This window comes from Ips typographus, linkage group LG3 (genome assembly GCF_016097725.1).
Source record: "Ips typographus isolate SLU linkage group LG3, UJ_Ityp_2.0, whole genome shotgun sequence".
Classification (NCBI taxonomy): domain Eukaryota; kingdom Metazoa; phylum Arthropoda; class Insecta; order Coleoptera; family Curculionidae; genus Ips; species Ips typographus.
Genome location: NC_138424.1, coordinates 18,827,886 through 18,851,559, shown reverse-complemented (window position 1 = coordinate 18,851,559; position 23,674 = coordinate 18,827,886). Strand labels below are relative to the sequence as shown.

Sequence of the window (23,674 nt, the reverse complement as noted above, 5' to 3'; positions counted from 1 at the left end):
TAAAATGAATGAATTTGTTTTGATCTACCGTATTTTGACTGATTATTCTACCGCCATTTAATATTTTGACTTGGCAACACTGTCCTAAACAGTAAAGTCCATCGGCGGATTTTGTTTCCTGGCGGTGAATGATTCCTGACGTCACAGTAAAGTCTCGGGCGCACGTTACGCCAAATATGATCGACTACAATCGGTTAACAATCTCTGACTTGATGGTGACGTAAAAATCGTCACCGGCCCCAGCCGATCCAGCCCAAGGATATTAAACAGTCAAGGATTGCTCGATCGGCCGATTTTGTTTCCCGGCGGCGAATGAATTCTGACGTCACAGTGGGCCTTCGGGTGCACAATACGCTAAATATTCGGCCGAGATGCTATGTACGAGATCATATTCGTGAATGATCGACTGCAATCGCGCATCGCGCAAAACAATCGCGCGAACGCGAGAGACCCATGGTGACGTAAAAATCGTCACCGGCCCGAGCCGATACCGGCAAGATTGCGCTTATGGGATTAAGCACTCCTTTACTGTTTACCGTCCTTGGATCCAGCCAACATTGCGCTTATGGGATTAAGCACCGCCTACTATACTAGAAAGCCTAGAACGTGCTTGTCAAACATTCCAATATGGCGGGAATAGTGGTGACAGTTTGTATTGTGGAAATTGAGTTTTTTGAGGATTAGATGAATTTTTACGGTTTAAAATCAAAACTTGAGGTTATTTGCGTAAGTTATTTTTGTTTGCTGCCGTTCATAAGTTTTTCAAGCCACATTGTAACAGCAATTCAGAAAAAAATCCAACCGTGTCAGTTTTTTACTTTTTAAAAAACCGGATCTAACTCCTCAGTGGTTGAACACTTTGAAGTGCAATGATTTTACTCAAACACTCTACTCAATGGTAAGTACCAGTGCTTTCTAGTACAGTAAACTTTGTACATGCACAGGTATGTGAGTTACATTTTAAAGCATCCTTCATTGTGAGAGCAACAAAAATAATTTTGAATGAATGTTCTTGGTAATAACATAAGAACCATGTACTACTTTTGCTTACCTAGTTTCAAGGATTTACAGATTTTCTTACATTGAACAGTGTTTAAACTAGTTTGCTGTTTGTTGTACTTTCCAAGACAAATGTTCTAACCAATTGGTTTAGGCTGGACTTGATTGTGTATAAAAAAGCTTTATCCATACATATCTGGATCAGGAATAAACCTTTTTTTGATTTTTCACTCACAACTTGCAATCAACTACACGAAATAATAAAAAAATACATATTTTTTACTGCATCTGCATACGTTTGTGTATAAAACAAAATCCGCTAACGCCGACATTAAAAGTGACATTTTAGGCTTTCTAGTATAGAGGGCGGTGGATTAAGCAATCCTTTACTGTTTACCGTCCTTACCCAACTTCTTAGTCATAGTTTTGTAATCAAAAACTTAATTTTGTTCCATTACAACACATAGTAAACAAGTAAGACGATTTTGTTTACTATGTGTTTATGGACAAACATTATGTTTATGATTACGACTATGACAAGTTGGGTAATCCCGGCCTTACTTCCACTGAATTGATTTTTATAAATCAACCAGGCAATTTAATGCCGAAACCCGACTGGGGTTTTTCCGTTTAAAATTGGTAGAATAATAAACAATATATAATTTTTAACAATTCTATTAAAACAAACGAGACAGTTCACAACTTAAAAGTTTTCTTCCTTAATAAAAAGAAATGTATATTTAACGTTATACGATGACAAAAACCGTTACAAAGACGTTTTGATCCAACAAAACTAGTAATATCCAAAAATTGTTTAGACGCAACACATCCTCTGATCTAGCAAATTATCCAATCTTAAGTCTAAAAAAAAAGTGGATTCAGATGTAAAAGAGCCTACACCATGCAAAACTATAGCCACAGATGAGCAAAAATAACGAAAAAAACTTATCAACCAATAATAGTGTCGCCCCTGTATTCAAACAAAACAATTTACAAATTTAAAAGTGCAACAACATACTCAATAGTTGCAAACTAATTCCGTGCGATACACGATACACTGTGGCGGTAATTACTGTTATTATGGGCTCAAATAACAGAACAAAAATCTGTCATTATGCCATTCGGTATTAACATTATAAGATCACAGTCTATACGTTATGCTTAGTTAGTCGAGTTCTGCATATCTGAGCCATCTAGCGTAGCTTTGAACAATGTATTTCCGCGCGATTTAAGGCATAAACAAGTTTTCCGCGGATGGCAATGGCGCTAAGCCGTCAGTGACGTTTGGCAGCTGGGTTAAGTCGGGGAGGTTTTGAATGTGAGACTGTAACTCTTGTCGTACCGTGTATATTTTTGATAACGTTTCTTGATATTCCTGCAACAAACATACAATAACTAATTAAAATCTTACCTGCATAATAGAACACAAACTGTAAAATTTAAAAATAGCACATCTGATTGCATTGTAATAAATAATGGTGTACCACAAGGTACTGTTCTCGGTCCATTTTTCTTTCTTTTATATATAAATGATATTGTTAAGACAGTAAAGTACACGAAAATCGAACTATTTGCAGATGATACCATGATTTACATCTGTGGACCAAACATAAGTCAGTTGCAAGATTATATAAATTATGACATTAACAGTTTAAGCAAATGGCTTTGTAGTAATAATCTTAGTAGTAAAGTGTAAATGTAAATAAAACTAAATTTTGTGTTTTTGGAAAACAACATTTACTGTCTAAACTAGACATAAGTAATGTACATATTAGTTTAAGAAATCAACAAATATCGTATGATAAGCAAATTAAGTATTTAGGAGTGATCTTTGACGCCAATTTGACATTTTACAAACATGCACTGTACATAACAAGAAAATTTTCAAAAAAGGTTAATTTTATAGCAAGGGTTGGGAGAAATTTATCTGTAAGCACTAAGTTATTATTGTATAACAGCATAGCGGCGCCACACTTAGAGTTCTGTAGTACACTTTTTTACAATTTGCCCGCATATATTTTAAATGATTTACAGACCATACAAAATAGAGCAATGCGTATAATTCTTAAAAGCAACCGGTACACGCCGATTAAAATCATGTTAAATGTGTTAGATTTCTTAACGGTAAAACAAAAAACCGTATTTAACACATTTGTGTTTATTTATAAAATTAAAAACAAATTATTACCATCTTACCTGTGTGGCAAAGCAACTAACTTTAGTGATGTGCATAATTATAACACAAGGAACAAAAACGATTTTGTTTTAACTAACAAATGTAATACGGAATCATTAGCCAGCACTGTTTTATGCAGAGGTCTGTATGAGTTTAATTGTCTACCTGTTAATATTAAAATTTGCGAAAACCTAGATAAATTTAAACAACATTTAAGAGAATATGTATTGTTGCGAAGCGAACTTTTGATTATTAGTTAGGATTTCTTTAGTTATTTGTTGTTACCCCTGTATGTTACGTTGCTTTGTTTACGTTCTACATTCTTTTGTCTGTGTTCTAGGAAATCCTGGCTCCGTTGCTTATATAGAGAGAGATTTATGTTATAGCTTAATGAGTGTGAGAGAGAGAGTCAATTTCATGAATATTTGGGAACTTTCTAGAAACCATGGAAGCCTATATAAGCAGCTGAACCAGGCCTAGTTAGTTAGTTGTTGAGTTGATGGTTGTAGTGAAGTTGAAGTTGTCAGATAAGGAGGTTAAAAGTCAGTGTCAGTTTATTGTTTGTAAACAATATACAGTGTTGTACAAGAAGTGTGTCATTAAGGAGTACGACGGTACATTTGGTGTCAGAAGTGGGATTGGAGAATCGAAGAAGAGTTCCAGAGGAAGACAGAATAAACCGACAAAAGCAGAAGGTGTGTTGAATGCCTGTGAGTACACGACAACAAAGCGCCAAAATGGATGAAGGAATGAAACAACTTATGGAGATGATTCGAGAAATGAAAGCAAGCCAAATAAGTCAAGAGCAGTTCGAGGAGTTAAAAGCAAGCCAAGACCAAATTAAAGACCAGTTTCAACGACAAGATGAAAAATTAGACCGAGTAATAAATGAAATAAAAGGGGAAATGGACAACAGGATGGAAATTTTGGAAGAAAAGGTAAATGAGAGGATAAGCGGTATGGAGGAGACCGTTCAGACCTTGCGAGAGGAATTTGACAAACTACAAGAAAAGTCTTCAAAGCCAACCGTAGTCGCCAGTTCTAGTGTCTGCTCAAATATTAAGCCACCAGTTTTCGACGGTAAGACCTCATGGCAGGTTTACAAAAAACAGTTTGAGGCTGCCGCAGAGGCCAACAATTGGACATCAAGTGACAAAGCCACTGCCTTGGTTTTGTCACTTCGAGAAGAAGCACTGGAGGTTTTGCAGACTTTGGACGAGAGCCAGTACAAAAACTACGACGACTTAATCCAACATTTAGAGATGAGATTTGGAAATAAGCACCTAGAACAAGTATACGAAGCTCAGTTGTCTAGTAGGACCCAATGAAGCACGGAAACACTTCAACAGTATGAAGCCGACATTGCTCGATTAGTTTGTCTGGCCTATCCAACGGCCTCTCAAGACATTAGAGAGCGAATGGCAGTACGGGCTTTTGTACGAGGTCTTAAAGATTGTGACACAGAGCAAGCCATACGATTAGCGAGATGCCAAACATTGCATGATGCTCTTGCCTACGCTTTGGAGTTTGAGGCGGTCAAGCAAGTATCACGAGGACATACTCGAGTGCGTCAAGTCAGAAGCCTTACACCGGAACCGAGAAACCGATCTTCCAATTCAGATCACACAATCACTCAGTCAGACTTGAATCGTCAGCTGGAGACATTTCGAAAAGAACTAATGGGAGCGTTAAATAGAAGAAGTCAGAACAACCGAAACGCTCAAACCACCACGTTTACTCGGTCATTGGAATGCTGGAACTGTGGAGAAAAGGGGCACATTCAATCGCAGTGCCGCAAACCTAGAAGAATGCAAAGACTTCAAGAATATGACTTCCAGATTGAGCACAGAAAGGGACGTTTGCACGGAAACGCGGACGCAGTGTCACGAAGACCTTGTGTGGAAGGTTGCAATCACTGTAAACGCCTGGAGATAGCTGAATTTGGAAAGCCTTGTCGAAGGATCGCTCTGAAAAATGACATCGCATGGGATCGGGAAAACTTGGCTGCCGATCAACGAGAAGACTCCGATTTAGGACAGATAATTAACTGGAAAGAGCGTGGAGAAAGACCAAATTGGGAGGAGATTTCCGCTAAGTCTCCAACATTAAAGGGATATTGGGCATTATGGGAGTCCCTTGTTATTGATGGAGATTTACTAAAAAGAAAATGGGAAAGTCCGGATGGGAAAGAAGAACGACTACAGGTAGTTCTGCCAAGAAACCGAGTTAGTGACGTACTGAAAGAAGCCCATAGTGGAATTGGTGGAGGGCACTTTGGCATCAACAAAACGTTAAATAAAGTTAGGGAAAGGTTCTACTGGCTACAAAGCCGCTCAGATGTAGAAGATTGGTGTCGGCGTTGCGCAGACTGTTTCAGTAGCAAGGGTCCCAAAACTCGGAGCCGAGGATGTATGAAGCAGTATAATGTCGGAGCTCCGTTTGAGAGGATTGCGGTTGATGTAGCTGGACCTTTTCCCAAAACTAATTCCGGAAATCGCTATTTCTTGGTCGCAATGGATTACTTCAGTAAATGGCCAGAAGTGTACGCAATACCAAACCAGGAAGCCGCTACTGTAGCAGAAGTTCTGGTTGACAACTTCTTCTGCAGATTTGGAGTACCGAGGGAGCTGCATTCGGATCAAGGGCGTAATTTCGAATCGGCAGTATTCAGGGAAGTGTGTGACCGATTGGGAATTAAGAAAACCAGAACTACTCCATTACACCCACAGTCAGACGGAATGGTGGAACGTTTCAACCGGACACTAGACAACTACCTAAGGACAGTCGTCGATAACAATCAGACAGATTGGGATTAGCACATTCCGTTGTTCCTGATGGCTTATCGATCGGCAGTACATGATTCCACTGGCAAAACACCAGCTAGTGTTGTCTTTGGAAGGGAGCTTCGTTTGCCAATGGATCTTCTTTTTGGACGACCGGAAGAACCCCCAGCCTCTTGTGATAGCTATTCAGAAAAATTGGCGCAACGCTTGCACGTGATCCATGAGGAAGTCCGGCAGAAGTTGAAATTTGCAAGCGACCGACTAAAGACAAGATATGACAAAAGGGCCAATCAGGTCTGGTTATACAATCCTGCTCGAAAGAAAGGAAAGTCACCGAAGCTACAGAGGTCTGGACGACGTCGTCTACAGAATACAGCGAGGACATCGGGCGAAAATGAAAATAGTTCACTTGGATCGACTTGCACCTTACCGACCACCCAAAGCTGGTGAAGTTGATGATCGGGACGATCAACTCTAGGAGGGGGGCAGTGTTGCGAAGCGAACTTTTGATTATTAGTTAGGATTTCTTTAGTTATTTGTTGTTACCCCTGTATGTTACGTTGCTTTGTTTACGTTCTACATTCTTTTGTCTGTGTTCTAGAAAATCCTGGCTCCGTTGCTTATATAGAGAGAGATTTATGTTATAGCTTAATGAGTGTGAGAGAGAGAGTCAATTTCATGAATATTTGGGAACTTTCTAGAAACCATGGAAGCCTATATAAGCAGCTGAACCAGGCCTAGTTAGTTAGTTGTTGAGTTGATGGTTGTAGTGAAGTTGAAGTTGTCAGATAAGGAGGTTAAAAGTCAGTGTCAGTTTATTGTTTGTAAACAATATACAGTGTTGTACAAGAAGTGTGTCATTAAGGAGTACAGTATTATTAAAGTATTGACATTGACTTGATTGTATAAGGACATATTGTTATTATTGGCTTGCGAAGTCAGTTGGTGTAATAGTTGTGACTGCTTTTGTCGTTTTTGTATATAGCTTGACTAGCTAAATAAACGATACAAAAGGAAGGGAATGACACGCAGTCGTCTCCACAAATCTTTATTACGACCTTCAAAGGCCTGCTCTACAATCGATCGATGATTGTCGAGTTGAGGTAGGTTTTTTCCCCGTTTGTTAAACACCTGTTACGCATAAATAGAGTAAGTTATTCTTGTAGCTCCTGAAGATGGCCATTTATATGTCCGAAACTAGTAGAACAGGCCTTTGAAGGTCGTAATAAAGATTTGTGGAGACGACTGCGTGTCATTCTCTTCCTTTTGTACTTGTACAACTCCACTGAAAGAAAATGGACTACTACTTCTTTTTAAATAAACGATATTATTATTATTATTAAAAAACAATATAAAATTTTATAGTGCAAATATACAGGGTTTTTCAATGAAAAGTAGCCACCCTGAATATCTTCCAAAATAATTTCTCTGTTAAAAAATGCTAAGACACGTCAACAAAGATTGCAAGGGGGACAGCTGTCACTGCTGAGATCTTTTGATGTAAATCAGACAATTTTTGAAAACACTAGAATATTCGGACATAGTACATAGTGCTAGTTGTATTGATAACATCTTTTCGCGTGCAGGTTTTTTGACAGCTGACGTCTTTGAAAACTTTGTATCTGACCATACTGCCCAGAGAATTGAGTTTCTGATAGATCCAGAATATTTTCGGATATAAATAAACTCAACTTTTTGGACAGTCTAAAAGAACAAGACTGGTTAGATGTGTATAATGTAGAAAAATGTAATGTAAATGAACAGTGGAGTGTCTTTGCAGACACTGTTGTAGGTCTATTTAACCAACACTTTCCCCGAAAACTTATACATAAACAATAAAGTCAAGTAAAAGGCCACCCCCCGATCCTCTTTTGCTGGAATGCAAACGCAAGCTGGATAATCTACTTATGCTCTCCAGGTTTGACAATAACTATAGACAAAGATACAACGAAGCAAAAAGGGCGTATGACAGAACGTTAAAAACAACCCATAGAAAAAGTTATGAAGATCGCATTAAAAAAGCGGACAATAAAACAAAATGCATGTGGTCAATCTGTAGAGACATAACTGGTGGAAAATCCAACCTTGCAGAGATAAAAATCTCCGGACGTTCTGGGGACATAGGAAATTTGTATAATCACCACCATTTAGACGTAGCTCCAAACCTTGTAAGGAGCCTGCGGGACATTCCATTTTCATGTAATATCAATAGTAATATAAGAACAATGTTTTTAAAACCGGTGTGTCCGGATGAGACTGAGGAAATTGCCAACAAGCTAAAAAATAAACATAGTAGCGGGATAGATGACCTTCCTACAAGCATAGTAAAACTGGCAACACCTGTGCTAAAAAACGTATTGTCATATTTAATAAATAACTCGTTCAGTGCTGGAATTTTTCCAGACAACCTCAAAATTGCATTGATAAAACCCTTATATAAGAGTGGCGACCCTGAAAATCTAGACAGTTACAGGCCTATAAGTTTGTTACCTAGTTTTTCGAAAATCTTTGAATTTGCAATGAATACTAGATTGATTGGCTTTTTGGGTGAAAGACAGGGTTTAACAAGCTTGCAAAAATGTAAGCTTTTCGTTAATATTCTTAGTAATTGCTTACTTTTTTTCACACCATGTTTCTTCTTCTTCATGTACCATCTCCGCGACGGAGGTTGGTAATCATCACAGCTATTCGGACTTTTGAAGCGGCCGCTCTAAAAAGATCGATGGATGTGCAGCCGTACCACTCTCTCAGATTGCGCAGCCACGACTTTTTCCTTCTTCCTATACTTCTTTTCCCAAGGATTTTTCCCTGCATTATAAGTTGAAGTCTGGCGTATTTTGTCCCACGTGTGATATGTCCAAGATATTGTAGCTTTCTGGTTTTAATAGTTTCTATGATTTCCATTTCTTTGTTTATCCTCCTCATTACCTCGTTGTTTGTAACATGTTCTGTCCAGGGTATCTTCAAAATTCTTCTATACGTCCACCTCTCGAAAAATTCAAGTTTTCTGATAGTTGCCGCATTCAGGGTCCAGGCTTCCATTCCGTAAAGTAAGGTTGAGAAGACATAGCACTTCAATAGTCTGACTCTTAGGTTTAACTTCAGATCTCTTGTGCAGAGTACTCTTTTTAATTTGTTAAAATTTGCTCGTGCTATTTCTATTCTTGCTCTAATCTCTCTAAAGTAGTCATTTGTGGAGTCAATTAGTGTACCCAGGTATTTGTATTTATCTACTTGTTAGATCTTAGTGCCGTTAATTGTCAGCTGCTCGTTATATCTCTGTGTTTTTGATATTCTCATAAATTTTGTTTTCTTAGCATTCATTGTTAGTCCATATTCTTGACCACACTCGGCTATTCTGTTCATTAGTCTCTAAAGATCGTCGATATTTTCCGCTATAATTATGGTGTCATCTGCATATCTAATGTTGTTTACCGGTATTCCGTTTATTTTTATTCCTGCTGTCTCTTCCTCCATGTGGACATGTGTCCGTTAATGCGTACCTTTGCTCGTTGTTCATAATATAGATTTGATATAATTCTTAGGTCATTGTAGTCTATTTGTTTTGCTTTGAGGACTTCCATTAGTTGTTTGTGGCGGACTCTATCAAACGCTTTGTTGTAGTCTATAAAACAAATGTACATATCCTGATTCACATCCAGACATCTCTGAATCAGTACATTGAGTGCGAAAAGGGCCTCTCGCGTGCCCAGACCTTTCCGAAAGCCAAATTGTGTTTCCCCTATATCCATGTCCAGTTTTTGATATATGCGATTATGGATGATTTTTAAGAATAATTTTAGTGTATGAGACATCAGACTAATGGTGCGGTGGTCGCTGCATTCCCTAGCATTCACTTTTTTGGGCAGGCAAATAAAGGTCGACACTAACCATTCTTTAGGACACACCATGTTTAGACAATGCTAAAAACTTTAGCTTTTGCTAATTGCATTTTTAGTAAAACCTAATACTTATTTTTATTCACTGCAAACCAAGCATTTGCTAGGAAAATGTAAGTTTTAGCTTTTACTGAATTTTTATTCACACTGCCCAATGTAATGCTTTCAGTAATTGTCAACACGGCTTTATTAGAGATAGATCAACTCAAACGGCTGTTTTCGAATTTATAGGGCGCATATTAAGTTACGTAGAAAAAGGTGAGCTTGCAATTGGCATGTTCCTTGATCTATCTAAGGCTTATGACTGTTTAAATAGACGTATACTTATTGAGAAACTGGAACTGTATGAGTAGTTATTTAACAAACAGAAAACAATGTATTAGCGTAACTAAAAATGGAATAACGGAGCGTTCCGCTATTTTGCAGAACGATACAGGAATAGCGCAGGGTAGTATTTTGGGGCCACTTCTGTTTATAGTGTTTGTTAATGATCTGTCTTCCATAATTGGAGATCCCTCTCAATACATTGTAAATTTTGCAGACGACACTAACTTGCTTACAGGGTGTAAACATTTGGATAGCGCAATTTTGAAATCAAGAATTTTCTTTGAAGCGACTGGCGACTGGTTTTCAAAAAACAAACTTATTCTGAACAAAGAAAAAACAAATGCCATTGTTTTCAGAACCAAACAATCGACAACCGCTAAACCAGAAACTTTTAAAATAAATGATGCAAACATCACCGTATCTTCTTCTTCTTCTTCATGTACCATCTCCGCGACGGAGGTTGGTAATCATCACAGCTATTCGGACTTTTGAAGCGGCCGCTCTAAAAAGATCGATGGATGTGCAGCCGTACCACTCTCTCAGATTGCGCAGCCACGACTTTTTCCTTCTTCCTATACTTCTTTTCCCAAGGATTTTTCCCTGCATTATAAGTTGAAGTCTGGCGTATTTTGTCCCACGTGTGATATGTCCAAGATATTGTAGCTTTCTGGTTTTAATAGTTTCTATGATTTCCATTTCTTTGTTTATCCTCCTCATTACCTCGTTGTTTGTAACATGTTCTGTCCAGGGTATCTTCAAAATTCTTCTATACGTCCACCTCTCGAATGATTCAAGTTTTCTGATAGTTGCCGCATTCAGGGTCCAGGCTTCCATTCCGTAAAGTAAGGTTGAGAAGACATAGCACTTCAATAGTCTGACTCTTAGGTTTAACTTCAGATCTCTTGTGCAGAGTACTCTTTTTAATTTGTTAAAATTTGCTCGTGCTATTTCTATTCTTGCTCTAATCTCTCTAAAGTAGTCATTTGTGGAGTCAATTAGTGTACCCAGGTATTTGTATTTATCTACTTGTTAGATCTTAGTGCCGTTAATTGTCAGCTGCTCGTTATATCTCTGTGTTTTTGATATTCTCATAAATTTTGTTTTCTTAGCATTCATTGTTAGTCCATATTCTTGACCACACTCGGCTATTCTGTTCATTAGTCTCTGAAGATCGTCGATATTTTCCGCTATAATTATGGTGTCATCTGCATATCTAATGTTGTTTACCAGTATTCCGTTTATTTTTATTCCTGCTGTCCCTTCCTCCAGTGCTTTTTTCAGGATCTCTTCGGAGTACGCGTTGAAGAGTAGCGGTGATAGTATGCATCCCTGTCTTACGCCTCGCTTAATTTCGATTTCTTCTGACATGTGTCCGTTAATGCGTACCTTTGCTCGTTGTTCATAATATAGATTTGATATAATTCTTAGGTCATTGTAGTCTATTTGTTTTGCTTTGAGGACTTCCATTAGTTGTTTGTGGCGGACTCTATCAAACGCTTTGTTGTAGTCTATAAAACAAATGTACATATCCTGATTCACATCCAGACATCTCTGAATCAGTACATTGAGTGCGAAAAGGGCCTCTCGCGTGCCCAGACCTTTCCGAAAGCCAAATTGTGTTTCCCCTATATCCATGTCCAGTTTTTGATATTTGCGATTATGGATGATTTTTAAGAATAATTTTAGTGTATGAGACATCAGACTAATGGTGCGGTGGTCGCTGCATTCCCTAGCATTCACTTTTTTGGACAGGCAAATAAAGGTCGACACTAACCATTCTTTAGGACACACCATGCTTAGACAATGCTAAAAACTTTAGCTTTTGCTAATTGCATTTTTAGTAAAACCTAATACTTATTTTTATTCACTGCAAACCAAGCATTTGCTAGGAAAATGTAAGTTTTAGCTTTTACTGAATTTTTATTCACACTGCCCAATGTAATGCTTTCAGTAATTGTCAACACGGCTTTATTAGAGATAGATCAACTCAAACGGCTGTTTTCGAATTTATAGGGCGCATATTAAGTTACGTAGAAAAAGGTGAGCTTGCAATTGGCATGTTCCTTGATCTATCTAAGGCTTATGATTGTTTGAATAGACGTATACTTATTGAGAAACTGGAACTGTATGAGTAGTTATTTAACAAACAGAAAACAATGTATTAGCGTAACTAAAAATGGAATAACGGAACGTTTCGCTATTTTGCAGAACGATACAGGAATAGCGCAGGGTAGTATTTTGGGGCCACTTCTGTTTATAGTGTTTGTTAATGATCTGTCTTCCATAATTGGAGATCCCTCTCAATACATTGTAAATTTTGCAGACGACACTAACTTGCTTACAGCGTGTAAACATTTGGATAGCGCAATTTTGAAATCAAGAATTTTCTTTGAAGCGACTGGTTTTCAAAAAACAAACTTATTCTGAACAAAGAAAAAACAAATGCCATTGTTTTCAGAACCAAACAATCGACAACCGCTAAACCAGAAACTTTTAAAATAAATGATGCAAACATCACCGTATCCAAAAGTGTAAAATTTCTAGGTATTTACATTAATGAATTTTTAGATTGGTCAGTCCATATAAACGACACTGTTAAAAAACTAAATTCAGTTTGTTATGGTATGCGGGTCATTGGCAAATACATGGAAGAGAAAATACTGAAAAACCTGGCAAACTTTGAGTCTGTTATGAAGTATGGTATAATTTTTTGGGGACGACATTCTCTGATACAGAACGTTTTTGTAGCACAAAAACGTGCTGTAAGAATAATTAAGAAAAAAAAGTTCCTGGAAAGCTGTAGGGGTGAGTTTAGGAGTCTGGGTATAATGACAGTACATGCAATTTATGTTTATGAATGTCTCCTATTTTACATTAAGCATAAGGATCGTTTTGACATACAATTCCAAAATAAGTATGAAAGCAGACGATTAGAAGTCCTCTATCCGGCTCACAGACTCAAGCTTACAGAAAAGCGTCCACAGTATATGTGCTTAAAATTATTTAATGTACTACCATCACAGTTAAAAAAAATTAAGGTTTTTAAAGTGTTTAAAAAACGGTTAAAACAGTACCTGGTAGAATTGGAGCCATATAGCTTAGAAGACCTATGTAACCAGTTGTAAATTTGTGTCGTGTACAGTTTATTTATGACGTCATTTTCATCTCATCTTTGTAAAACATTACTTGAAAATAAAGATGATTATTATTATTATTATTATCTTTTTACGTAGGATTTGAATTTCTGCCATCAGCCCCTTTGCCGCCATAGCCAACCCCACTAAGTTTTCAAATGGCACCATACCCTGTGTGGCACATCCACACGTTGGAAAGGGTATTTCATAAGGAATTAATTGCACTTTTTTATTTGTACATTTGCTTTGAATTGAGACCAAAAAAAAAATACGTTTTGTGTTTATTTTTTGTTAATTGCAGAAATAATAGCAAATAGCGGTTATCATTCAATTAATGGCTCAAAATAACCTCGTTAACTTCCATACAATACTACAAGCGACTTTGGAAGAGTTCGCGAACATTTGTGAGGACTTGCGGTGGTAGTTGTCGGCATTCATGTATTATTCTCTGCTTAAGGTCTGCAACTGATGGATAACATCCAGTTATCCATCAACAACCAACCAATAGAGAGAGTACCACACATCACGTACCTGGGAACACGTATAAACGAGAACTGGGACGCAACTCAAGAAATCAAATCACGAATCGCCAAAGCCACAGCCGCCTACAACAAAATGAGCAAACTCTTCAGAAGCCATGATCTTACACTGGAAACAAAAATGAGACTTCTCAGATGTTACATCTTTTCTATCCTCTTATACGGGACGGAATCTTGGACACTCAATGAAAGCACATCCAAGAAAATAGAAGCCTTCGAAATGCGACTCTATCGAAGAATGATGAGGATATCATGGACCGAACATATCACTAATGAAGAGGTATTAAGAAGGATGAATAAACAAAAAGAAATTATGAACACCATTAAGATCCGAAAACTGCAATATCTGGGCCACATCATGAGAAACGACTCCAGGTACTCCTTACTCCAGACAATCATCCAGGGAAAACTCGATGGAAGAAGAGGTCCAGGAAGGAGAAGAATATCTTGGCTGCATAACCTCAGGAAGTGGACCGGAAAAACATCAACCGAACTCTTCCGCATTGCCGTAAACAAGGTTAGGCTCGCCATGCTGATTGCCAACATCCGTAACGGATTGGAACCACAAGAAGAAGAAGAAGGTCTGCAATATTGGCCGGCTGTGTTGCATAGACTTTAGATTTTAAATGCCCCCATAGAAAAAAGTCCAACGGAGTGAGGTCGGGTGATCTCGCAGGCCATTCCATGGGACCACGTCTACCAATCCATCTTCCAGGATTGTTCAGATATTCTCGAACGGGAAGTGAATAGTGTGGAGGTGCACCGTCTTGTTGGAAAATTAGTTGATTTTCAAATAAATTTTCATCATTTTCTAGTAGCTCTGTTATGGTCGGATCAACAGTGGTGTCAAGAAGCTCAAGATAAGTAGCGCCATTCAAATTACCGTCAATAAAAAACGGACCAACGATGTGATCTCCTAAAATACCTGTCCAAACATTAAGTTTTTCTGGATATTGGGTATGGGTTTCCCTAAACCATATACACTGTGTGTAAAAAGTCCGGCAACCCTGAATTATTTCGCAAAATATACAACTTATTGAAAAATATCCTATATAAATATTGACGCACTTTAAACGTTTTACCGTTAGGTGACATTCAGGAATATACAGGGTTAGCCACAATATGGCAATGAATTGTGGTTATGTTTTTTCTTATGGAATGACCATGTTTCAATGACATTTTCTGATTCGCAATGAACAAGGGTTGTGATTTTACAATTTGACAGCTCCTAACTTGGTTCCTATGACAGCTAGAAATTTCGTTCGAACGTCAAAATATAGTCCGTAATTTCAGCTTTCTTGTATCTCATTACAATTTTCTTTTAAAAACTACAACTAACCGAGCTATACGAAACACTTGTAGGGGCGTCTGGCAATGGCAAAGGATTTCAGTAGGGCCTCAACAAGGCTTGAAAAGGTTTATGACAATTTTTTGGAAGTTTTCAGTAGCACTTAGAGGCCCTTGGCATTGTCAAAATGATTCTAGATGCTTCGGCAATTTTAAAAAATTTCTTGGATGAGTTCTAAACTTATACATACTTGTAGAAAGCCTCTGATAATTTTTGGAAGGGTTTCAGTAGCATTTGGAGGCCGCCGACAGTGTCAAAACGATTCAAAAGGCCTTAAACAATTTTAAAACCTTCTTGGATAGTTTAAAACACTTGCAGAAGCCTCTGACAATTTTTGGAAGGTTTCCAGTAGCACTTAGAGGCCTCTGGCATTGTCAAAATGATTCAAGAGACTATTGGCAATTTTAACAACTTCTTGGATAGTTTAGAACACTTGTGGAAGCCTCTGACGGTTTTTAAGAGGTTTTCAGTAGCATTTAGAAGCATCTGGCATTGTCAACATGATTCTAGAACCCATTGAAACTTTTGAAAAATTCTTGGATAGTTTAAAACACTTGTAGAAGCCTCTGACAATTTTTGAAAGGTTTTCAGTAGCACTTAGCGGCCTCTGGTATTGTCAAAATAATTCTAGAGACCTTTGACAATTTTAAAAAATTCTTGTATTGTTTAAAACACTTGCAGAAGCTCCTGACAATTTTTGCAATGTTTTCAATAACATTTAGAGGCCTCTGGCATTGTCAAAATGATTCTAGAGGCTATTGGCAATTTTAACAACTTCTTGGATAGTTTAAAACACTTGTAGAAGCCTCTGATAATTTTTGGAAGGTTTCCAGCAGCACTTGGAGGCCTCTGGCATTGTCAAAATGATTCTAGAGACCTTTGGCGATTATAAAAAAATATTGTATACTTCAAAACACTTATAGAAGAATTTGACAATTTTTGGAAGGTTTCAGTATCACTTGGGGGCCTCTGGCATTGTCAAAATGATTCTAGAACCCATTTAAACTTTTGAAAAATTCTTGGATAGTTTAAACCACTTGTAGAAGCCTCTGACAATTTTTACAAAGTTTTTATTAGCACTTAGAGGCCTCTGGCATTCTCAAAATGATTCTAGAGACTATTGGCAATTTTAACAACTTCTTGGATAGTTTAGAACACTTGTGGAAGCCTCTGACGGTTTTTAAGAGATTTCCAGTAGCATTTAGAGGCTTCTAGCATTGTCAAAATGATTCTAGAGACCTTTGGCTATTATAAAAAATTATTGGATAGTTCAAAACACTTATAGAAGAATTGGACAATATTTGGAACGTTTTCAGTATCACTTAGAGGTCCCTGACATTGTCAAAAAGATTCTAGAACCCATTGAAACTTTTGAAAAATTCTTGGATAGTTTAAAACACTTGTAGAAGCCTCCGACAATTTTTGAAAGGTTTTCAGTAGCACTTAGAGGCCTCTGGTATTGTCAAAATAATTCTAGAGACCTTTGACAATTTTAAAAAATTATTGGATAGTTCAAAACACTTATGGAAGAATTTGACAATATTTGGAAGGTTTCCAGTAGCACTTAGAGGCCTCTAGCATTGTCAAAATGATTCTAGAGACGTTTGACAATTTAAAAAAAAATCTTGTATTGTTTAAAACACTTGCAGAAGCTCCTGACAATTTTTGCAATGTTTTCAATAACATTTAGAGGCTCCTAGCATTGTCAACATGATTCTAGAGACCTTTGGCGATTATAAAAAAATATTGGCTAGTTCAAAACACTTATAGAAGAATTTGACAATATTTGGAAAGTTTTCAGTATCACTTAGAGGCCCCTGGCATTGTCAAAATGATTCTAGAACCCATTGAAACTTTTGAAAAATTCTTGGACAGTTTGAAGCACTTGTAGAAGCTTCTGACAATTTTTGGAAGGTTTCCAGCAGCACTTAGAAGCCGCTGGTATTGTCAAAATGATTCTAGAGACTATTGGCAATTTTAACAACTTCTTGGATAGTTTAGAACACTTGTGGAAGCCTCTGACGGTTTTTAAGAGATTTCCAGTAGCATTTGGAGGCTTCTAGCATTGTCAAAATGATTCTAGAGACCTTTGGCTATTATAAAAAATTATTGGATAGTTCAAAACACTTATGGAAGAATTTGACAATATTTGGAAGGTTTCCAGTAGCACTTAGAGGCCTCTAGCATTGTCAAAATGATTCTAGAACCCATTGGAACTTTTGAAAAATTCTTGAATAGTTTAAAACACTTGTAGAAGCCTCTGACAATTTTTGGAAGGTTTCCAGCAGCACTTAGAGGCCGCTGGTATTGTCAAAATGATTCTAGAACCCATTGAAACTTTTGAAAAATTCTTGGATAGTTTAAAACACTTGTAGAAGCCTCTGACAATTTTTAAAAAGTTTTTATTAGCACTTAGAGGCCTCTGGCATTGTCAAAATGATTCTAGAACCCATTGAAACTTTTGAAAAATTCTTGGACAGTTTGAAGCACTTGTAGAAGCGTCTGACAATTTTTAAAAAGTTTTTATTAGCACTTAGAGGCCTCTGGCATTGTCAAAATGATTCTAGAACCCATTGAAACTTTTGAAAAATTCTTGGATAGTTTAAAACACTTGTAGAAGCCTCTGACAATTTTTAAAAAGTTTTTATTAGCACTTAGAGGCCTCTGGCATTGTCAAAATGATTCTAGAACCCATTGAAACTTTTGAAAAATTCTTGGATAGTTTAAAACACTTGTAGAAGCTTCTGACAATTTTTGGAAGCTTTCCAGTGGAACTTAGAGGCCTCTGGCATTCTCAAAATGATTCTAGAGACTATTGGCAATTTTAACAACTTCTTGGATAGTTTAGAACACTTGTGAAAGCCTCTGACGGTTTTTAAGAGATTTCCAGTAGCATTCAGAGGCTTGTCAAAATGATTCTAGAGACCCTACTTTCAGTAGCATTTAGGCATTTCCAACAAGATGCCAGAAGCCTGCTCTAAAGGTTTCTGGCAATTTTTGGAAGCTTTTCAGCAGTATTCAGTAGATGGTCCTGTCAGTCATCATGCTCTAAAAATAAAATTCTTGCTAGCCGAACCAACCAACCAGTATTAGTCAGCAGGCAGGCCAGTTTTGATTTGTTTGGCACCAATTTGGAAGATATTACCTAAGTATTGTATTTACACAAGCAAGCCCAATTCCGCATTTTTTACAATCACAGGCGCAACAATTAACGCTTCAAAAAATCAAAAATATATTTTGTCAAAGCTCTATCCACTAACTTCCAGTTAGTTTAGTTTTCTTATAAAGTAAAATGATCTTTTTAGCCAAATTTATAAAAATTAAAAAAAAACGCCCAAACCAAATATACAAAACTTACCTCTAAATTCCTCTCGGCTTGGGTGAGAAGTTCCTCCTGCGCTTGAAGGAAATCCCTCATCATAACGGCAACCTTTTTCCGGTGTTCCATCTCGTTCGAAAGTCGCGTGTTGTACTGGCTCAGCAACAACACCGCATTTGTAACTTGAACATTTATTTTGTCCGCAGTTTCCCTATCTGCAAATTAAAAACAAAACAGTGAGACATTCAAGGTACTATACAATTTTTTAACACTAAAAAGCTTCTAACCTTCAATTTTCGCCACTATGGACACATCTGAAAGTTCTTTGGGCAATTTAGCAATTTTTTCTCTAACTTTCTCGTCCGAAGACGCAATGTTGGCGTCCAAATCTTGAATCGCTTTGATTAGCTCTTCCGGTTCTGGCGGATCGCCTGGAGGTGTGTGCGGACTTAAATGAACGTGCGTTTCTAGGGTACCATCAACCTAAAAACCATTCTAGATTAATGGGAAACAGTGTGCCAGATGTAGTGAGTATTGATTACCTCAACAGTTACTTGTTTGTCTTTCTTCTTTGAGTTGTGGTTGGATTTTACTTTTTTTGCGGGTGGTTCTTCCTTACCTAAAACTGAAGGAAACTAAAATTTATTCATTACATGGATTACATATTACTAAGTGAAAAACCAAGGGAAATAACGATTAACGTCCAAAAAAGTTATTTCCAAAAGAAAAGACCTACTTAAAATCTACTCCGACTTTGAGGGGAAACGGTGAAAAGGGCCTTAAGGTCTACTCGCCGGACCTTTTAGGGCATTATTACTACTACTACTACTTACTTAAAATTAGAGAACATGAAAATTTTATAATGCAAACATTTTTTAACTACTAAATATGATTTTTCTGCAAATTTGAAGTGTTTTTTAACTCCAAATTAGTTATGAAAAAATGATGATTGTCCAGTGACTTTCTGTCCTGTAATAATTACAAGCTATTTTATGGTTCTTTGTCATTCTGAACTTTTATTTGCAAACTTTACCAGGCACATCATTCCTTTAACATTAACCTAAGAAAATTTGGGAGTTGGGAAGAAAATCTTCCACATTTCTGTTAACCAGTTTTAAAGGTTTTCACAAAAAGTTTGGTCATAAGCTTGTCCATGATATGGATTTAAAGTATTTGAACAATTTCCCACTTTTCAGAATGTGATACGAATATTGTTTTATACTTTTTATACTGACCAATATTATATTATCTTCTAGAGTAAACTTTGTTTACCCCTAAATTCTTAATTAATTTCCTATTTATCATGACACTTATTTGTCAAATCAATAGCGCATAAAATGCGATATAATAGAACATATTTTGAGATATTTTTCTGTCCTAAAACACTACAACAAGCCATTTGAGTTTACTAGATAATCATAGAAATGTCAGATAAATAAGGTTTTAAAAACTTAAATACAGGTAAACAGTGTTTTAAATTTAATAAAGCAATCTAAATGTCAATATAAAGCAATATTTTAACTCAATTAATTTGTGCATTGCAAAATCTCTCTAATTATTGGCCCTTTGTTAAGGGTAAATATTACCAATTTTCTGCTGATTTTTTGACCGGTAAAATACTGGTAAATTACAAATATTGTATTAGATAAGAAATTTAATGACTATTCCAAAAATGTGCTTAAAACTGTAATTTTCGCACTCCAAGTGGGTTTTACATGCGATTTTGTTCCTGACTGTTCTTTCAAACTGTGTTTCTGACAGTTCAAACTTTGATACCACTTCTCTCCTTGCCTGTACCAAATTTTTTAGTGTTTTCAAGTTAAGGGATAGGAAATTTAATGAGGATTCCAAAAATGTGCTTAAAATAGTCATTTTCTCACTCCAAGTGGGTTTTACATCCGATTTTATTCCTGACTGTTCTTTCAAACTGTGTTTCTGCCAGTTCAAACTTTGATACCACTTTTCTCCTTGACTGTACCAAATTTTCTACTGTTTTCAGGTTATTGGATAGGAAATTTAATGGGGATTCCAAAAATGTGCTTAAAACTGTAATTTTCGCACTCCAAGTGGGTTTTACATCCGATTTTGTTCCTGACTGTTCTTTCAAACTGTGTTTCTGTCAGTTCAAACTTTGATACCACTTTTCTCCTTGACTGTATCAAATTTGTTTGTGTTTTCAGGTTATTGGATAGGAAATTTAATGAGGATTCCAAAAATGTGCTTAAAACTGTAATTTTCGCACTCCAAGTGGGTTTTACATCCGATTTTATTCCTGACTGTTCTTTCAAACTGTGTTTCTGCCAGTTCAAACTTTGATACCACTTTTCTCCTTGCCTGTACCAAATTTTTTAGTGTTTTCAGGTTATTGGATAGGAAATTTAATGAGGATTCCAAAAATAAACTTAAAACTGTAATTTTCGAACTCCAAGTGGGTTTTACATGCGATTTTGTCCCTGACTGCTCTTTCAAACTGTGTTTCTGACAGTTCAAACTTTGATACCACTTTTCTCTTTGACTGTACCAAATTTTGAAGTTTTTTTATTGTATTGGATAGGACATTTAATGAGGATTCCAAAAATGTGCATAAAACTGTAATTTTCGCACTCCAAGTGGGTTTTACATGCGATTTTGTTCCTGTTCTTTCAAACTGTGTTTCTAACAGTTCAAACTTTGATACCACTCTTCTCTTTGACTGTACCAAATTTTGAAGTTTTTTTATTGTATTGGATAGGACATTTAATGAGGATTCCAAAAATGTGCTTAAAACAGTCATTTTCTCACTCTAAGTGGGTTTTACAGGCGATTTTGTTCCTGATTGTCCTTTCAAACTGTGTTTCTGACAGTTCAAACTTTGATACCACTTTTCTCCTTGACTGTACCAAATTTTGAAGTTTTTTTATTGTATTGGATAGGAAATTTAATGAGGATTCCAAAAATGTGCTTAAAACTGTAATTTTCGCACTCCAAGTAGGTTTACATGCGATTTTGTTCCTGACTGTTCTTTCAAACTGCGTTTCTGTCAATTCAAACTTTGATATCACTTTTCTCTTTGCCTGTACCTAATTTTTTAGTGTTTTCAGGTTATTGGATAGGAAATTAATGAAGATTCCAAAAATGTGCTTAAAACTGTCATTTTCTCACTCTAAGTGGGTTTGACAAGCAATTTTGTACCTGACTATCAAACTGGGCTCAAAACTTGCAAAAATCAGGATTTAGAAAAGTTTTCTTGCAGTATTCCATACAAAACGTGTTTCTGATATTTATGACAGTTACTTGACAGTGGACACGTTATTGCCTAGCTAAATTATTTTCCTAGAATCATGATATGTGTCTCTAATGTCAAAACTGTAAAAATTTGCAAGAATGACAGTTTAACACAGTTTTCAGTTTTTTGAGATTTATTAGTGTTATTTTAACAATTGTCAGTAAATTACTTGTAAATTATAAATTGTTTAACTAATAATATCTTCAGATTTACGTCAATTTTTTCATCTTAAAATATACAGGGTGTTTCAGAGTTGTTGTAACAAAAGCCTAGGGGAGATTCTCCTGGCAAAATCAAGCAAACAGTTCAAGAGAACATGTGTCCCCAACTCCCTAAGTGCTTTGTTCTCAAGATACAGGGTGTTCAAATTAAACAAAAAAACTAAAAAATTTTAATATAACGCAATCCACTCACTCACTTTAACGAAATTTTGGTGGTGTTGCCACCTTAACAATAATCAATAATACATATTTTGCGATAAAAATATTGTTTTTAGTTTCAACAGAATTTTTTTTAATTTATTTCCTGTTCAATTCTGAAGAGAAAATTCAGAAAAGGGCTCTTTCAGTATTTTCCTAGGGTGCCCCATTTTCGAGTAAAAATATTAAAATTGTTATGCACCCCTAAAAGCACTGCAATTATTTTTAAAATATTAAATTATTGAACAAAACAACAGCTGCCTATGGCCGTTTACCACATTTTTAAGCAACACTTGAGCAGGCAAACTTGCTCTAAATTTGTATTTTTTTTTTGAAATTTGAACATCCTAGGTCTTGAGAACAAAGCACTTGCTGACACATGTTCTCTTGAACTTTTTGTTTGATTTTTCCAGGAGAATCTCCCCTAGACTTTTGTCACAACAGCCCTGTATTATTTGTCATAATTTAAACATTAGATAACAAAGAAAAATGACAAGAAGCTGAAAATGCTACTTTAACAGGATGTTGCCAAAATTGTATTTTTTTAAACTGAACACCCTAGTATTTTTGGATAGTTCTATTCACTATAAACTGGTATAACCCATTAAACAACTTATTAAAAAAACATCCCAAAAAGCAACCTAAAGTTAAGGACATCAAACAATTCTAAATGTGTATGAAGAGTAGTAACCTATATGTACTTACGTAAAGCAGTTTTAAACTCCATAATCTGTACCGAGTTGTAAATCAACCTATCTTGCCATATGGTCAGTAACCTATCCAGGCTGTTCTTAGTCTTCTCGTCACATTGGGACATGTGTTCAAAAGCTTTCTTCAATTGAACACCAAATTCCTGGCCATATTCAGGACCCTTTTTTTTACTGTTTTGAATTACATCATTGGCTAAGTACATAAAGGTTAATTTGCGACTATCCTTAGCTGCAAAGAAAGGTTCAGTTGAATAGCAATCATTGAAGAAACACAGAATAATGGAACCAAACCTTTTATAAGCTCTCTCACCCATATTTTTACTACTGAACTGTAGTGTTTTCGGTGATGTATCAGCCATAGGGACAGTGTCTGGATGCTCTGGGATGAACTATTTAGCTCGGCTAGTTTTTTAATAAAAGCCGATTCCGTAAATCCGCCGGACATCGCGTACGTACTGTATAGTCGCAAAATGTGTAAAAGGTAAACATGCAAGATGCTAGGCAGATGAAACTAACCTTCAAATAGAACTAGCACTACTAGCAATTTTACGTCATTTTTACTCAATATTTCTTCGAGAATTAATTGGGTTTTTTATGGTAGTCGAATAACAAACCCAAAACAAGTTGAATAAGATGTAAATTTGGTTTGCAGTACTTTTAAAAAGACCAAAGGAATATACTACACAAACAACCGTTCTCATTCAATAATCACAAATAAATAAAAAAAGAGCGAAACGTCATACTGTCAAAATATCA

At 36.4% G+C, this 23,674-nt stretch overlaps 2 protein-coding genes across 4 annotated transcripts in view; one reads left to right on the top strand and one right to left on the bottom strand.

Annotated features, from left to right (window-relative positions):
* Oseg2 (intraflagellar transport protein Oseg2) overlaps nt 1–23,674 on the top strand; it is a 346,413-nt gene that overhangs the window by 57,334 nt on the left and 265,405 nt on the right. The gene's annotated exons all lie outside the window — the stretch shown is intronic.
* Nucleotides 1,659–23,646, bottom strand: LOC145727104 (regulation of nuclear pre-mRNA domain-containing protein 1B). Of its 3 annotated transcripts, none has more exons than XM_081976536.1 (7): nt 23,435–23,646; nt 23,210–23,373; nt 22,914–23,147; nt 19,067–19,143; nt 18,812–19,007; nt 18,564–18,739; nt 1,659–2,374 (listed from the first exon to the last, which is right to left on the bottom strand). In XM_081976536.1, exons 2-7 carry the CDS (start codon nt 23,361–23,363, stop codon nt 2,228–2,230), a joined length of 984 nt encoding a protein of 327 aa, XP_081832662.1. In that variant the 5' UTR covers nt 23,364–23,373; nt 23,435–23,646; the 3' UTR covers nt 1,659–2,227. The 3 variants fall into 3 exon arrangements, with proteins under 3 accessions (XP_081832662.1, XP_081832660.1, XP_081832661.1); XM_081976534.1 differs by having other exon boundaries at nt 19,067–19,149; nt 23,435–23,644; XM_081976535.1 differs by having other exon boundaries at nt 19,067–19,149; nt 23,210–23,645.

Excerpts from the sequence above, each read along its gene's own strand:
- LOC145727104 (XM_081976535.1), bottom strand. The coding sequence starts at position 23,363 with ATGTCCGGCGGATTTACGGAATCGGCTTTTATTAAAAAACTAGCCGAG. Across the intron at positions 19,150-22,913 it reads GGAGTTTAAAACTGCTTTAC|TTTTAGGTAAGGAAGAACCA; the intron begins GTAAGTACATAT and ends AGTTTCCTTCAG. Across the intron at positions 19,008-19,066 it reads ACAAACAAGTAACTGTTGAG|GTTGATGGTACCCTAGAAAC; the intron begins GTAATCAATACT and ends AATGGTTTTTAG.